Genomic DNA, 16,153 nt, shown 5'->3' with positions numbered 1-16,153 from the left:
CCGCGACCCTGCCCCGGATAAGCGGAAGAAAATGGATGGATGGATGGATGTTTGGATGTATTAGAACTGAGGTATGGACATTAAAACGCTGTGTCCATCTCAGCTTGATAAGGTGGAATATAATGTCTTGTGAAAACAGCGTATGTCTTTGGTGTTTCCAGAATTTTCATGGAGGTAGTTTTAATTTTAATAATCTATTTATCAAGGTGTATAGGTAATATTTTAATGTTAACACAGTTAAATGCAGTTGCACACATCCATTATCTATTCACCGCTTAATCGTCATTAGGTTCGCGGGAGGGCTGGAATCTATCCCAGCTGACTTGGGGCGAAAGCAGGGGACAACCCCGACAGGTCGCCAGTCTGTTGCAGGGCTATATATACAGAGAAACAATCACACTTGCATTCACACCTACGGAAAATTTAGAATAATCAATTAACCTCAGAATATTTTTTGGACTGTAGGAGGAAGCTGGAGCACCCAGAGAAAACCCATGCATGCACAGGGAAAACATGTAAACTCCATGCAGAAAGATCCCGGGAAGGCATCGACACGAACCGGGGTGTCTTCCAACTTCAAGGTGAAAGTGCTAGCCACCACGCCAGGGGGAAACTGCAGCACCACATTCAGGCTAAATTTCCTACCAGCAAGTATCAGCAGATGGGAATCCTCCACTGGATCCCACGTCCCCCAATATCAAGTCCGTCAGCCCTTGGAGAAGGCTGTTGGAAGTGCATTGCTTAGGTGGAGGTAGCGGTTTGAGACAATGAAGCCTGACATTGAAGTGTTTCTTGCAAGAGCACCTATCATTCCCTGCCAGCTGCAGACTAATGCCCCTTGGGAGGGCACATGGAAACTACAAGGAGAGGAGGGTGTAGGGGCTTCAATATTAAGTGATATCTATGCGCAACCTCACATGCTTTGGTGGAGTTACTGTTCTGCCCAATACGAAGTAAATACCTACGTATGTGTCCACCTCCAACATAATAGTAGAGTAGTACAGTAGAAAATTTTAACAAGTCTGTCAGTTGTTATTCCGGTTTATTGCCAACATATTTCTGTTGGTTGAGGAAATTGTAAGTGTGTGAGACATCACCTCCTAACAATAGATTGACTGAGATGGTTGCTCTCATGAAGCAACAGTGAACACAGCAGCCATGAATGAAGTGCTACTGCTTTTGCTTGTGTTCAAATAGTTTCTCCACCCTATGAGTACCACGACTACTAACATGTTGAAATGTCTGTTATATTATTGTTGTTGTGGCTCAGAAATACCTGAAACAAGTTCAGTAAATGTCTGAATCATACAATTTAGTTTTTCAGGAGTCACTGAATGAAATCCCGGATTTTGAAGTTACATCGGTGCACCTACGGATGTCCTGTTTGTTGCCCATAACCTTTGACTTTAAAAGTAGCTGCAGCATCTCAAAGCAGCAGAAACAATAAGAGCTTGCTAAAGCTAAGAGTGTTGTGTTTACATGTATGTACACACGTGGACAAAATTGTTGGTACCCCTCAGTTAAAGAAGGAAAAACCCACAATTCTCACTGAAATAACTTGAAACTCACAAAAGTAACAATAAATAAAAATTGATTGAAAATTAAATAATCAAAAACAGCCATTACTTTTCAATTGTTGATTAACATAATTATTTAAAAAAACAAACTAATGAAACAGGCCTGGACAAAAATGATGGTACCTCTATAAAAGATTGAAAACTATTTGACCAGAGTGACATGATTAACTCAGGTGTGTCATTTAATTGACATCACAGGTGTTTCCAAACTCATAATCAGTCAGTCTGCCTATTTCAAGGGAGACAAGTAGTCACCCTGCTGTTTGGTGAAAAGGTGTGTACTACACTGAACATGGACAACAGAAAGCGAAGGAGAGAATTGTCCCAGGACATCCGAAAAAAAATTATAGACAAACATCTTAAAGGTAAAGGCTATAAGACCATCTCTAAACAGCTTGAAGTTCCTGTGACAACAGTGGCTCATATTATTCAGAAGTTCAAGACCCACGGGACAGTAGCCAACCTCCCTGGACGTGGCCGCAAGAGGAAAATTGATGACAAATTGAAGAGACGGATCGTTGGAATTGTATCCAAAGAGCCCAGAGCAACCTCCAAAGAAATTAAAGGTGAACTCCAAGGCCAAGGTACATCAGTGTCAGATCGCACCATTCGTCGTTGTTTGAGCCAAAGTGGACTTCATGGGAGACGACCAAGGAGGACACCACTGCTGAAAAAAACTCATAAAAAAGCGAGACTGGAATTTGCAAAAATGCATGTTGACAAGCCACAAAGCTTCTGGGAGAATGTCCTTTGGACAGATGAGACCAAACTGGAGCTTTTTGGTAAGGCACATCAACTCTATGTTCATAGACTCAAAAACCAAGCATACGAAGAAAAGAACACTGTCCCTACGGTGAAACATGGAGGAGGCTCAGTAATGTTTTGGGGCTGCTTTGCTGCATCTGGCACAGGGTGTCTTGAAAGTGTGCAAGGTACGATGAAATCTGAAGACTATCAAGGCATTCTGGAGAGAAATGTGCTGCTTAGTGTCAGAAAGCTTGGTCTCAGTCGCAGGTCATGGGTCTTCCAACAGGACAACGATCCAAAACACACAGCCAAAAACACCCAAGAATGGCTGAGAGAAAAGCGTTGGACTATTCTAAAGTGGCCTTCTATGAGCCCAGATCTGAATCCCATTGAACATATGTGGAAGGAGCTGAAACATGCCATTTGGAGAAGACACCCATCAAACCTGAGACAACTGGTGCTGTTTGCTCATGAGGAGTGGGCCAAAATACCTGTTGACAGCTGCAGAACGCTCATTGACAAATACAGAAATCGTTTAATTGCAGTGATTGCCTCAAAAGGTTGTGCAACAAAATATTAAGTTATGGGTACCATCATTTTTGTCCAGCCCTATTTCATTAGTTTGTTTTTTAAAATAATTATGTTAATCAACAATTCAAAAGTGATGGCTGATTTTGATTATTTAATTTTCAATAAATTTTTATTTATTGTTACTTTTGTGAGTTTCAAGTGATTTCAGTGAGAATTGTGGGTTTTTCCTTCTTTAACTGAGGGGTACCAACAATTTTGTCCACGTGTGTATGTGGTACAGCTGTGATAACTTCAATAATGAAGTCTCTGATGATCAACTGTGTTGTGTGTTCTTCTGCACAAATGGCAGGTCAACTGCTCCACACGGATTCCAGGTTTATATGGTGAAATTCTTTATATTGAAGCTTCTTAGGATGAATCCTCCAGTTGCAGCTCAAAAAACCTGAGTCTCTCTTAATTTTTTGACCGAAGATGAAGTCCTTGAGTGTTATGATAGGCTGTTTATATGACCAAACTTTATGTTTTCAGAGTTTTTAATGAAACAACTGGACATTCTGTGGAACAGTTTTTGTTTTTGTTATTACCAGATCTTGGATAAACCTTTCAAATTTAAATAAATCTGAAACAGTTAAGCATATTTCTGCATCTCTGTCTGGAATCTTTTCAGAGAGCCTCATTACAACTCTGCAGTAAACAAATGTATTCAAACAAACTGCATCATATTCATCAGATCAGAAGCTATCGGCCTGCGAATATTGGCAAAATGTTCGTTTATATTGGTGACGTGCATAAAATCACACAATCAGAAAGTGAACTGTAGCTTAAACAATTACATTAAGTGCACGCTTTAGCCAATGGATTCCTGCTTTGTGCATTGTTGCCCCTTTGGGAATAAGCATATGACAAGTAAAATACAACTGTGACCGTAAGTCAGTGAAACAGCAGCCACCAGCACAGCAGCTGGGCCTGTATCCAGCACACCAGCTATGACAACAGGGAGGTAAAACACATATTAGATTTCTATGTCAAAAAATATCAAATAAACAACAAATATTAGAGTTAATAATGTAGTGAAGATCCTCGGAGGGCTTGCCAAGAGGCACAAAACGCTCCAAAGTGTGAATATTTTAAGTGCAGGCACCAAGGGATGAGTGAACTAAACTTCTCGTAAATCTTTACCACTTAGCATCCATAAAACATGAGCTAACCAGGGGGGAAAGAGAGGCAGCGATATAGAGACCGAGAGAGGGAAAGTTCTGGAAGATGATGGATAACAACCAATCAAATCTGCCGGGTTTCCAATTAAGTTCTTTTCTTCTCTCTTGCAGGGGAAAACTGATTGTGAAAATTAGATGGTGTTGGGAAACGTATTGCTTGTAAAGAGTGGGATGAAACAGAGAGATAATCAGCAAAAAAAAGGCCTCCTTTATAGTAGCAGACATTTTGACTTATTAAGAATAAGGCTTCCGTTCATCCAAGCATCTAAGTGAAATTTGGCCATCATTAATTTTATTATTTAGAACTGAGTCATGTCCTAATGCCTTCTATCAAAGACTGTATGACATTTGAACTACTGGAACTGCAATAAAGAGTAGGTTTTGCTTTTATTTCCACTGTTCTCCTCGTCTATCCCCCACCGGGTTTACAAGCAAGGAAGCGACACAGAGGGTTCTGTTGGGTAACCTGGCACTCATTTCGATGTTATTTTAACAGGTACTACCTACCAAAATATCGTTGTAGACCAAGCACACCTCCCCTAATGGCGACCACACTCCCAGATGGTATTATCCTAACTGAAAAATTACTCGAGAGACTCGAGGAACACAACAGAGAGCCCAAGACTTTCAAATTTCTCAGATCCCAATCAAATTGAGTATCTGCAGGATGCATTGCATTACATCTGATCGAACACAAAGAAAAACAAGAGCTCAACACAAAGCAGGCTTCACAAATCCAACATTGGGCACCCAACATGCAGCCCTTCAACAAATAGAACCTTGGCCTTAAACAGAACGCGAGGAAACAACACCAGCTCCACACTCTGGCAGCTGATCTGGCCCACTGGCACTGATGATCAGACTTTACTCCTCATTTAACCATCCCAACTGATGGTAAGGAGCCACAGGTGCACCTAGCCACTCCCACCTGGTGTAACCTAGGAACAGGGAAAAAGAGAAGAGAAACACAATTCTACTTACACATACCACCAAATGTAACACCCAGGTTCGTGCAGTAAGGCAGATCTGCTAGTTTTTCATGGTAAATTATCCATTGTGATTAATGTTCCAAAGGGTTCATGTCCCACACAGAATTGTTACTGTGTGGGACATGAACCCTGCTCTCTTGGATATGTGTCCTTTTGTAGACTTAACTCCTCTCCTGCTTCCTTATAAAGACTTTGTGGGTCTTTCAAACTGGAAACTGTCCCTGCAACATATCTGTTTTTACAAAGAAAATTAGACTTCTTTCAAAATGTAACTGCAGTGTGTATAGGAACATAATTCTGTGGAGAGAAGGTTGTAATAGCCTAATAAAGGAACACTATTTATTCCAGCGGTGTTATGACTCTTTTATACACCATGTGTGCCAAAAAGACTTTTGCAAAGGTCACACTGAGGACACAACTGTGCCTCCTCTCTCCTCCAGATGCATTTTAGGAATTGAGACATCCTTCAAGACGTCGTGCCGAGATCAATTTTAGGATCACAGGCAGGAGGACGGATCAGAGAGCAGACGAGGTGGCACAAATTAGAGAAATGAGAAGTGAATTTAAGCATAGGTCTCAGACACTTTCAGATGTGGACTGTAGCTGATGTGATTGGCATCCATGCATCACAGCAAGGACGGTGACAAACTGGATCAAGAAACAAGCATCTGGCACAAGTGGGGATACAACGCAGTCAAAGAGCCCAGGGAGACCATTAAGATTAACAAGGATAAAGAAATTTGTCTGTTCCACAGACACTAATTTCACTGAATAAAATGATGCTGCTTATTGAATGAAATATAGCACCATGCAAACAGTTTCAGGAATTTAGATATTTAGACTCTTATTCATTATGCAGCACCATCAGGGAGGCTTTTAATTGGTCCCAAATTCATTCTGCAGCATGACAACATCCCCACACATAAAGCCTGAGTCATAAAGAACTATCATGAGCCAGAAGAAGAACAAGGAGTCCTGCAACAGATGGTCTGACCCCCACGGAGCCCTTATCTCAACATCAAGCAGTCACTCTGGGATTATATCATGAGACAGAACAAACTGATACAGACACAGAGGAGCTGTGGCAACTTCTCCAGGACGCTGAAGCACTATACAGGACGAGTAGCCTGAAAACTGTGCAAGACGTGAAGGCAAAGAGCGATTACGATCGGATTTAAGTCCTATTGTACTTTGTAGGGCTGCGACGAACCATTATTTCCATTAATCTGTTGATTACTTTCTTGATTAATCTATCAAAGATATTCAGTTTACTGTAATAAAGGAGGAAAGAGACCAGAAAATACTCAGTTTTAAAAAAAATTGACATATGTATTTAGGGTAATTTATTGATTATCATAATAATTCCATCTGAGTGAATAATTAATGAATAAGTAAAAGGTAATTAGAATGAATAATAGATAATTTAGTGGCTGCCAACTAATGGATTAATTAATTTATCATTGCAGCTGTAGTATACTGTATGTTTGGTTGATTAAAAAATAAATATTATTCTTGGCTACACTTTACTGTCACTGCTAAAATGTCTTCATAGTACTGTATAGGGTTTTGGCAATAATTATACTATAATTGTACTAATTATTATATTTTTTAAAAGTACTGTTTAAAAAAATAGTTTAAATAAAAACTATACTATTTATATTGAAAAATAGCATAATTAATATAAAAATTATATGAGTTACAAGCAATACTTAAAATGCACAGTGAATTTCCGTACAGTGATCCAAAAAATATTTTGATTCTGAGTATTTAATGTTTTTTTTTGTCTTCCACAGTTTTAGTTTTTGTAATATTTAACAGCTACATTATTTATTTAATGTTTTTTTTAACAACCTGACAGATCATCATAGCCAAGCCACAGTGACAAAAATATAACCCAAGCTGAAATAAATTTTAGATTTGCTTCATTCTGACCATCAATGTTCTGCAGAACCTTCTATAAGGACTCTTCATTCTCCTGGATGGAAGTTCAATAATGAAGGAATAGTGGAGATGCTGAGTGTAGGAGACGGTGTGAAATTTTAATTTCTGCAGCTCTTTGTAAATTAACTATGCACCCAAAGTGTTTCTCTCTCTCTCTCTCTTTTAAGAAAATCTGCGGAAGAGCATTAGGGCCACCCGTGAGAAAAAAATGAGAGGGGGTAGAATTTTTTTTCATCATGAATTTCAAGAAAAAAGTCAAAATGTCGAGAATAAAGTCGAAATATAATGTCAAGAATAAAGTTGAAATAGGATGTCGAGAATAAAGTCTAAATTTTGAGAATAAAGTGATGTCCCCTGCAAGATGTCTCTTTTGGTCCGTCCCAATTCTCTTCGATAAATCCAGTGAGGAGAAGGACAGAGCTGAACTGCGTGCTGTAGCATGGCGTGCAACGTAAAGAGTAAGTTTCTGAAGTTATGCAACTGCGTGCCAACTTTATGTGTTTCAAATTCAAGTATCATTAATGTTGTTGTTCAACCTAACATAATTCAAGTAGTCAACATTAAAGCATCTGAAGCTACACACGTGGACAAAATTGTTGGTACCCCTCAGTTAAAGAAGGAAAAACCCACAATTCTCACTGAAATCACTTGAAACTCACAAAAGTAACAATAAATAAAAATTTATTGAAAATTAAATAATCAAAAACAGCCATTACTTTTCAATTGTTGATTAACATAATTATTTAAAAAAACAAACTAATGAAACAGGCCTGGACAAAAATGATGGTACCTCTATAAAAGATTGAAAACTATTTGACCAGAGTGACATGATTAACTCAGGTGTGTCATTTAATTGACATCACAGGTGTTTCCAAACTCATAATCAGTCAGTCTGCCTATTTAAAGGGAGACAAGTAGTCACCCTGCTGTTTGGTGAAAAGGTGTGTACCACACTGAACATGGACAACAGAAAGCGAAGGAGAGAATTGTCCCAGGACATCCGAAAAAAAATTATAGACAAACATCTTAAAGGTAAAGGCTATAAGACCATCTCTAAACAGCTTGAAGTTCCTGTGACAACAGTGGCTCTAATTATTCAGAAGTTCAAGACCCACGGGACAGTAGCCAACCTCCCTGGACGTGGCCGCAAGAGGAAAATTGATGACAAATTGAAGAGACGGATCGTTCGAATTGCATCCAAAGAGCCCAGAGCAACCTCCAAAGAAATTAAAGGTGAACTCCAAGGCCAAGGTACATCAGTGTAAGATCGCACCATTCGTCGTTGTTTGAGCCAAAGTGGACTTCATGGGAGACGACCAAGGAGGACACCACTGCTGAAAAAAACTCATAAAAAAGCCAGACTGGAATTTGCAAAAATGCATGTTGACAAGCCACAAAGCTTCTGGGAGAATGTCCTTTGGACAGATGAGACCAAACTGAAGCTTTTTGGTAAGGCACATCAACTCTATGTTCATAGACTCAAAAACCAAGCATACGAAGAAAAGAACACTGTCCCTACGGTGAAACATGGAGGAGGCTCAGTAATGTTTTGGGGCTGCTTTGCTGCATCTGGCACAGGGTGTCTTGAAAGTGTGCAAGGTACGATGAAATCTGAAGACTATCAAGGCATTCTGGAGAAAATGTGCTGCCTAGTGTCAGAAAGCTTGGTCTCAGTCGCAGGTCATGGGTCTTCCAACAGGACAACGATCCAAAACACACAGCCAAAAACACCCAAGAATGGCTGAGAGAAAAGCGTTGGACTATTCTAAAGTGGCCTTCTATGAGCCCAGATCTGAATCCCACTGAACATATGTGGAAGGAGCTGAAACATGCCATTTGGAGAAGACACCCATCAAACCTGAGACAACTGGAGCTGTTTGCTCATGAGGAGTGGGCCAAAATACCTGTTGACAGCTGCAGAACGCTCATTGACAAATACAGAAATCGTTTAATTGCAGTGATTGCCTCAAAAGGTTGTGCAACAAAATATTAAGTTATGGGTACCATCATTTTTGTCCAGCCCTATTTCATTAGTTTGTTTTTTAAAATAATTATGTTAATCAACAATTCAAAAGTGATGGCTGATTTTGATTATTTAATTTTCAATAAATTTTTATTTATTGTTACTTTTGTGAGTTTCAAGTGATTTCAGTGAGAATTGTGGGTTTTTCCTTCTTTAACTGAGGGGTACCAACAATTTTGTCCACGTGTGTAGCTAATAGGGTGATATTCTCTTTCTGTGTTGCTCGTGACTGTTTACAAATAATTCAGGGGTTAGTGGAATCAATCGACAAAATCAATATGGATTACGTCCAAATGTTACCTCAGAACAGTATTGTTTTGTTGTTATAATTTCGTTGTTAAATGATCAAAACGAAATGTAAAGCAACCGTTTCATTCATTTAGGGTGCCGTCTATGTGCTGGGGGTAGCAGTGGCTGAGTCACAACGCTCTGTGACTCTGTGATGTCAACGTTATTTTTGATATTATACAACAAACATACAGTAAGTAATAGAAAGTTGCTGCAGTTTATGTTTGCAAAGCTAATTTTTTAAAATATTATTCTAGACTGTCTTTCTGTAGAAACACGTGACATCATAGCTTTTGCTTTTTGTTTAAAGTCGGAGTTTAATACTGTGCTGAATATGTTTGCAATGTGGACTTGCTGCTTATATCTTCTCAACTGTCGCCAAGTTTCTGCTTATGCTAAAACAGTGTGTAATTTGGTGCTTTCAAGAAACCATTAAGGCATACTGTTGCTGGAAAGGAATAACACTTGTTCATTTTCAACTTCTTCCAGCTTTTTCTATCATCTGTTTATCAGTATCACCTACTCTTTTTCATTATATTTATATGAGTGATGATTATTAATTCAAAAGCCAATAATCATCCCTACAATATTGTTAAAATGAAGACTAAATTATGTAACGTGTCACACTTTTAGAGGACTACAATCCACCAGAACACCGGTTCCTTGGACTTGGCCAAAATGTCAGTCACTGTGACAGATTTCCTACGAGATCGGGGGGTCCCAGAGGAAGCTCTCACACTCATGGAGGAGCAAAAGGTATGTTGTGGGGATGCAGACAGGCTAGTCATTGACATACCATGCTTCAGGCATGTTATTTGGTCGCAGATACGTGAAAATTCGCGTATCGAGGTATCAATTTTGAGACCCAACGTGAATCGCCCAAATTCGATAAGAAAAAAAAATATGGGGTGTAAGGGGTATAGGGTTGGATCGCACGTAGTTGTCAACAGTGCGCTGGCAAAAGCACGAGTTGGAAACAACGATTGGAGAGCATTATCGAAAGTTAGATGTAGCTGGGAAAGCGAGGTGCATGGTGTGCGACGATGAGACAAAATACAGCGACAGAGGATGCCAAGCGCTGATAGACCTCATGAAAATGAAAAATCATGCCAGGAAATTGTACGAAAAGCGCTCTAACCACCAAATGCCCAGCAATTTTTTCACCCGGCGGAGGGAAGAGACGCGACAACAGGACCAAACATACAGGATCAGTAGTGTGTACTTGCAACAACCCAGTGGCATTGCCCCACAAGTTCCTCAACAGAAGAGGCTCACTCCCATGGTCGATCGGAAAGCACACATAGTGATGACTTCATGTGGCTCATTCAAATTTGAATCCAGTATAAATATTTGATTTCATCACTCTAACATGACTTTGTGCTGTTTTTGGGGGGTGCCTACAGACATTTTTTTAAGCCTTCATGTTTAAAGAATTCTAGGTGTCAGAGTTCACCAGAATGCACCATTTCAGCCTTTAAATTTCAAAAGTTTCTTGCAAACCCTCCCCCCAGCTCGGTCGCTCCACTCCCTCGCTTCCAAGGATTCACTTATTTGGTAATTTCCCAATGACATGCCTGATGCTTGTACCTGTGCCTGATAGATTGCTGATTTGCTGCTTCCCTTAGTGTTTCAGTTGAAGAGTACTGAAGAGGAAAAAGAGTTGTAACCACAAAACAATATGAGTTTTCACCTTGTTCAAAGGGAAAAAGACAGACAGCTCTAAACCGCTGGATGGTGGCTTACATGCAAGTAAAATACTGTCTTTTCAACAATGCAGGAAAGCAAGGCACAGCAGTGCAGATGCAAGCATCCAGTATGGCCTGAGGATAATGTATTGTGGATATAGAAAGAATTATTGCCAAATGAAAATATTACTTTATGAATATAATAGGGAAACATTAAAAAAAAAATGGCTGCCGCTTTTTTGGCTGATGATTCTACATGCATAAAAGTGAAAGTGATGGCAGTTTCACTTTAGCAACAAAATCATTGTGTCAGTTTACTTTCAAATTAATAACATAAAGCTAAAACATTAAACAGTTTTTCCCTGTCTGTCTACTTGTTGAGCTCATTGTCAATTTTAGTTTTGTATTACATGGCAACACATTAGAATGTGTGAAAGTAGAACTCATTAAATGTCTACCCTTATCATGTTTTTTTTCTTTGCTCTTTAGATTGACATCGATGTGATCCGGCTTATGGATGATTCAGCTTTGGCCAACTACATTCCCTCATATGGAGACAGAATTGCACTTTTCAATTTTTGCAAAAATCAACAGCCAGTCTCAAAACGCAAACTGGGTCTTCTTGAAAGGCTGAGGGAGAAAATGAAGATAAGAAGGGAAAACAAAGAAAGTGAAGAGGAGCCACAAACCTCTGAACTGCGTTCCAGATGAAAGTTAACTACATGCACTATTGAGATAGCTTGGATACACAAAGTAAAAAATGAAACTAAACAGGTTAGAGCCAAACAAGGACGGTGCACCAGAAAGGTTGTTATGGACATCAATGCTGGATTTAATGAGATCCTGAAAGAGGGGAAGAGTCTTTTTTTTCCCAAAAAAAAGGTGTTTCAAGTAAAGGCCATGAATCAGACTTTACATTTGATGTCTGGGACTTTCAACAAAACTCTTTTTCTGAAGATGTCTCAATTGACACCATATATGACACAGTAAAACTACCAAAGCTGAGATTCTACATTGCCACTCAGCCAAAACCACGATCAATTGAAAATGCCTGTAGCACAGAACTCACAGACAATGATTTGAGCTTTGAGGAGCAGGATGAAGTTATTGAGATTTCTGAAAGCCAGTCCTTATGTCTGTCGCACAGTTTCTCAGATCAAGACCAGACAAGCAGCCTTTATCACCATAATGTCACAGATCTTTCTGCTGCAAATCCCCCAGTCATCACAGATCAGCCAGCATTCTCAGAGATCCACTATATTTTAGAAGGAGCCATCACGTATGATAATTCTGACCCTGAAATTACATTTGGCCCGCACACAGATGCTGAGGCTGAGTTTGCTAAAGATGACACACTAATTTATCAGCCTGAATCACCTGACCATCCAACTTTACCCAAAATTATTACGATACACCATGCAAATTGCTTCAGTGGCATGATTGAAGCATTTTCTGACTCTCAGATTCTGACCAGACCACTGGAAATTAGGCGATTACTACCAGATCATTCTGAGGAAGCTGGTAGTGGGTCAGGGCTTCTCAGAGATGTTTTTAGTGCATTTTGGAAGGAGTTCTATGGCCGCTGCACACTTGGGACAACATTGAAAGTCCCCTTCATCAGACATGATTTCAAGGCCGACACCTGGAAAGCCATTGGCAGAATTTTTTTGAGAGGATACAATGATTGCCACTACCTTCCCATTAAGCTTGCACCTCCTTTCATTGAGGAAAGGTTGTTTGGAGCTGTGTGCAGTGACCTGACGGAAGTCTTCCTTCAGTTCACAAGCTGCCAAGAGAGAGAGAGATCCCTCATGCAAGCTTTACAAGACTTCTCTTCTGTTGACCCTGATAACCTTTTGGAGGTCCTCAACAACTACGAATGCAGAAGAAGAGTCTCAGCAGACACCTTTCCAGCAATTCTGGAAGAAATTTCCCACAAAGAACTTGTGCAAAAGCCTAACTTTGTAATTGATTGTTGGAGGGACATCGCAAAACCACAGATGAGTCTCAGTTATGAAAAGCTGACAAAGATGTATGCTGACCTTAAACCAACAACTAAGAAGGTGTCAAGGCTGTTGAAGTTGCCAGCAGATATGACAGCCAAGCAAAAAGAGGTCGAACATCATCTCAGACGGTATGTTAGGGAACTGGATGAAGCAAAACTGGGAAAATTTCTAAGATTCTGTACAAGGTCCGATTTAATTGTGTCAGACAGTATCATTATTGAATTCCTAGTCATGTCTGATTTCACAAGACGTCCAATTGGACGAACATGTGGAATGTTCCTACAGCTACCAGAGTGCTATGATAATTGTTCAGACTTTCATGCTGAATTCAATGAAATTCTTGACAGCTGTTAGAGTTGAATTTGTAAATACATTTATCATAATCGAGCCTTAGAGCATTAACTGTGTGTGCATAGTATTTTACATGACTATTTTTATAGAATACCACTCACTCACTCCTATCTGCACATATCTCTCCTTCTCTCTCTCTCCCTAGTCTCCACATCCCAGTATATTTCCACTCTTTCAGCTTAGCACACCCCCTTGTGTAACTCAAGCTATTTCTTATCTTATGCTATGTTTTCATTCCTGCTGGTGTATAAAATAAACTTCGTATGGGAGCAGTCTTTGTAGCTCGTACTAATGTGTCTTGTTACACTGTGCTGTGTTACCCTTGCAAGTAAAATTACAGTCTCCGTGTTCTTCTGATTTGGTGAATATCTTCTTATGTTATGTGGGAGCTCTCAGCGGAGCTTCTCTCTGACAACAGCAATGTGTGGGTGATGGACACACAGTATGTGGCCTTTCAACCATGATTGTGGCCATACTGCTTCCTAGCAAACAGTTGAAAATGATGCTCAAAAAATACTAAAGCAATCATTTTATTTACTATGAAAGTTTTATTAGCAGAGTTTGTTTTCCAATGTCCCGCATTCATATATTATGTGAGGGAATAATATATTACAAATGTCGGATGTTCTGACTTTGTGCCAAGTTAAATCTTAAATGCTACAGCACATTTAGTCAACTGTTATGACAATCTTTATGTTAGGCTGATACATTTAATTCCTTCTGTGTTTATGACAAAATTTTACTCAGTTGACACACGAAGTGCAATTATTCTTGTCTTCAGGTGTCCTGTATTCATGAAGTAACAAAGAAATTGTCCTATAAATTGTTTAAATGTTAGATGTTGTGAGACAGTTTCCCTTTTAAATACCTGTCCAGCACTATATTGTATATTTCTTCATATGCTGTGCAATTTACAGTTACTGCATAAATGCTAGCAGCTGTTGTTTAAATGCTGTGATTTTTTTCCCCCAATTTGAAAATGTTCTTTTTTTGTGATTTTAATTTATTAATTTTAATTTATGAAACCACCACAGACATGTGTTGCAGGTCAGCTTTTTTGTTTGTTTGTTTTTTACTGCACTTCAGATATTCTATGAATAAGGTGGTGTATTTGTTTGCATTTTTTTACCAATTTAAGTACAGGATGTCCTACAAAATATGCTGGTAATAAAAACAAATACAAGTTTGCTAATGTAGCCAAGAAAAAAAGAAATAAGTTGTGTGAAGGCTCTGGGGGTTCTGCTTTTATTACAAATGAGCCAAGCCATGTTCACAATTTGTTAATAAACGACAGTTCAACTTATATCATGTGTACGCTCTTTTTGAACTGTTCATTAAGTCTAAGGACAGGATAGTCATTATAGTGTTGCAGACCAATACCGCAAAAACTCTTTACAGTATTTCTCGTAGACATTTTTGTTTAATAGGATACTCTATTCAGTATATAGCACCTACTTTATTTGGTTTGAAATGAAGTGCACATCGTGTCATCTGCAATACAACATTTAATAAGACAGCATGTTTAGTCAATAATCAGTTCTCAGATTGACACTATTACACAACATTTATTACTGCAACAAAGTGACAGGTTACACAAATTCAGGTTGATAATAAATCAGACTCTGCCTCTGCACATGACTACAAACAAGGATATAATGTGGTTGAAAATATTCAGAGGGCAATAGAGAGTCAGGTTGAAGGCACTGAATAACTCAGAAATGAAATTCTATAAGTGTTACGTAGTTTTATTTACAGCAGTCCCTAGCTTTTGAATTCAATGGTCTCATTTAGCACCAAAACTGGTTTACATAGCCAGAGAAATCACAGGACATATTTTTTATAATGAAGTACAATTTCTGAAACTATTTTACATATGATTGTAAGTGAAGATGACATGCCATTCAAACCAAATGTGCAGGTCCATCTCACATACTGCAAGGAGGATAAGTAATTGTACCCTTGAAGTGCACATCTGGATGTGTACAAATCTGGTCTTGAAAATCACTGTACTTGAAGGCAAAATTGACTACTTGTCATGTGCATGTTCAGTCAATGTTAATGGTAGATGTGGTCAATTGAAGCAATAAATTATTCAGTGTTTCCTGCTGCGAAATCAGTTCTTATATCCAATGATATCATTGGATATATGGAAGTACTATTGCAGTTGAACTTCTAGTTTCCTCTGGTTCTGCACTAGATGAGTATTTTATCACTTGACACTATGTTTTGGCCAAGAAATTAGTAGCTATAGGCTAAGGAACACACCAACATGAGCATGGGAATCTCAAGCTCACCATGCATCCTGTTATGTAAGCACATTTGCACTGCTTTGTGTGTAGGAACAGTGAATTTTCTTGGTTATACCAGCACCAAGGTATGTAGTGCTTCAGTTGACACATTTATCATCAACACTGACTGAACCATCCTATGGAGAGTGCTGAACTTTCTCTTTAATGTAGTCTGAATCAGCTGATTTAAGGGGAACCATACTTTAATTGTGTGGCCTACCAGCCCGGTCTCACGGGGATTCGTGAAACTGTCACGTCAGTTTTTGTTTCACTTTCGTGCGCACCAACACGATGTCGTCATGTTTTTCGTGCCGCTCACCACGAGCGAAACCCGCTGTGGTAATCACATCTGAAAGTGGTTTATACCGGCGGATTCATGACGATCTAAGCTGTCCATCGGCGTTTGCGGCCGCCGCTTCGGCCGCCGGACATTCTTTAAATTCCTATGCAAATTCGGCGGATTCATGACGATTTAAGCTGTCCATCGGCGTCTGCGGCCGCCGCCAGACA

The 16,153-nt window shown here is 39.3% G+C and overlaps 2 protein-coding genes across 8 annotated transcripts in view; one reads left to right on the top strand and one right to left on the bottom strand.

Moving 5' to 3' along the window:
• The window catches only part of gria4b (glutamate receptor, ionotropic, AMPA 4b), a 343,099-nt gene that overhangs the window by 207,853 nt on the left and 119,093 nt on the right, over nucleotides 1–16,153 (bottom strand). The window lies entirely within an intron of this gene.
• On the top strand, nucleotides 9,187–14,658 carry LOC110945962 (uncharacterized). Its single transcript, XM_051937691.1, has 3 exons — nucleotides 9,187–9,506; nucleotides 9,947–10,069; nucleotides 11,488–14,658. Exon 3 carries the CDS (start codon nucleotides 12,435–12,437, stop codon nucleotides 13,356–13,358), a length of 924 nt encoding a protein of 307 aa, XP_051793651.1. The 5' UTR covers nucleotides 9,187–9,506; nucleotides 9,947–10,069; nucleotides 11,488–12,434; the 3' UTR covers nucleotides 13,359–14,658.

Source organism: Acanthochromis polyacanthus, chromosome 17 (assembly GCF_021347895.1).
Source record: "Acanthochromis polyacanthus isolate Apoly-LR-REF ecotype Palm Island chromosome 17, KAUST_Apoly_ChrSc, whole genome shotgun sequence".
Classification (NCBI taxonomy): Eukaryota; Metazoa; Chordata; class Actinopteri; family Pomacentridae; genus Acanthochromis; species Acanthochromis polyacanthus.
The sequence above is the reverse complement of the archived record's forward strand: the minus strand, read 5'-3'. Positions and strand labels throughout refer to the sequence as shown.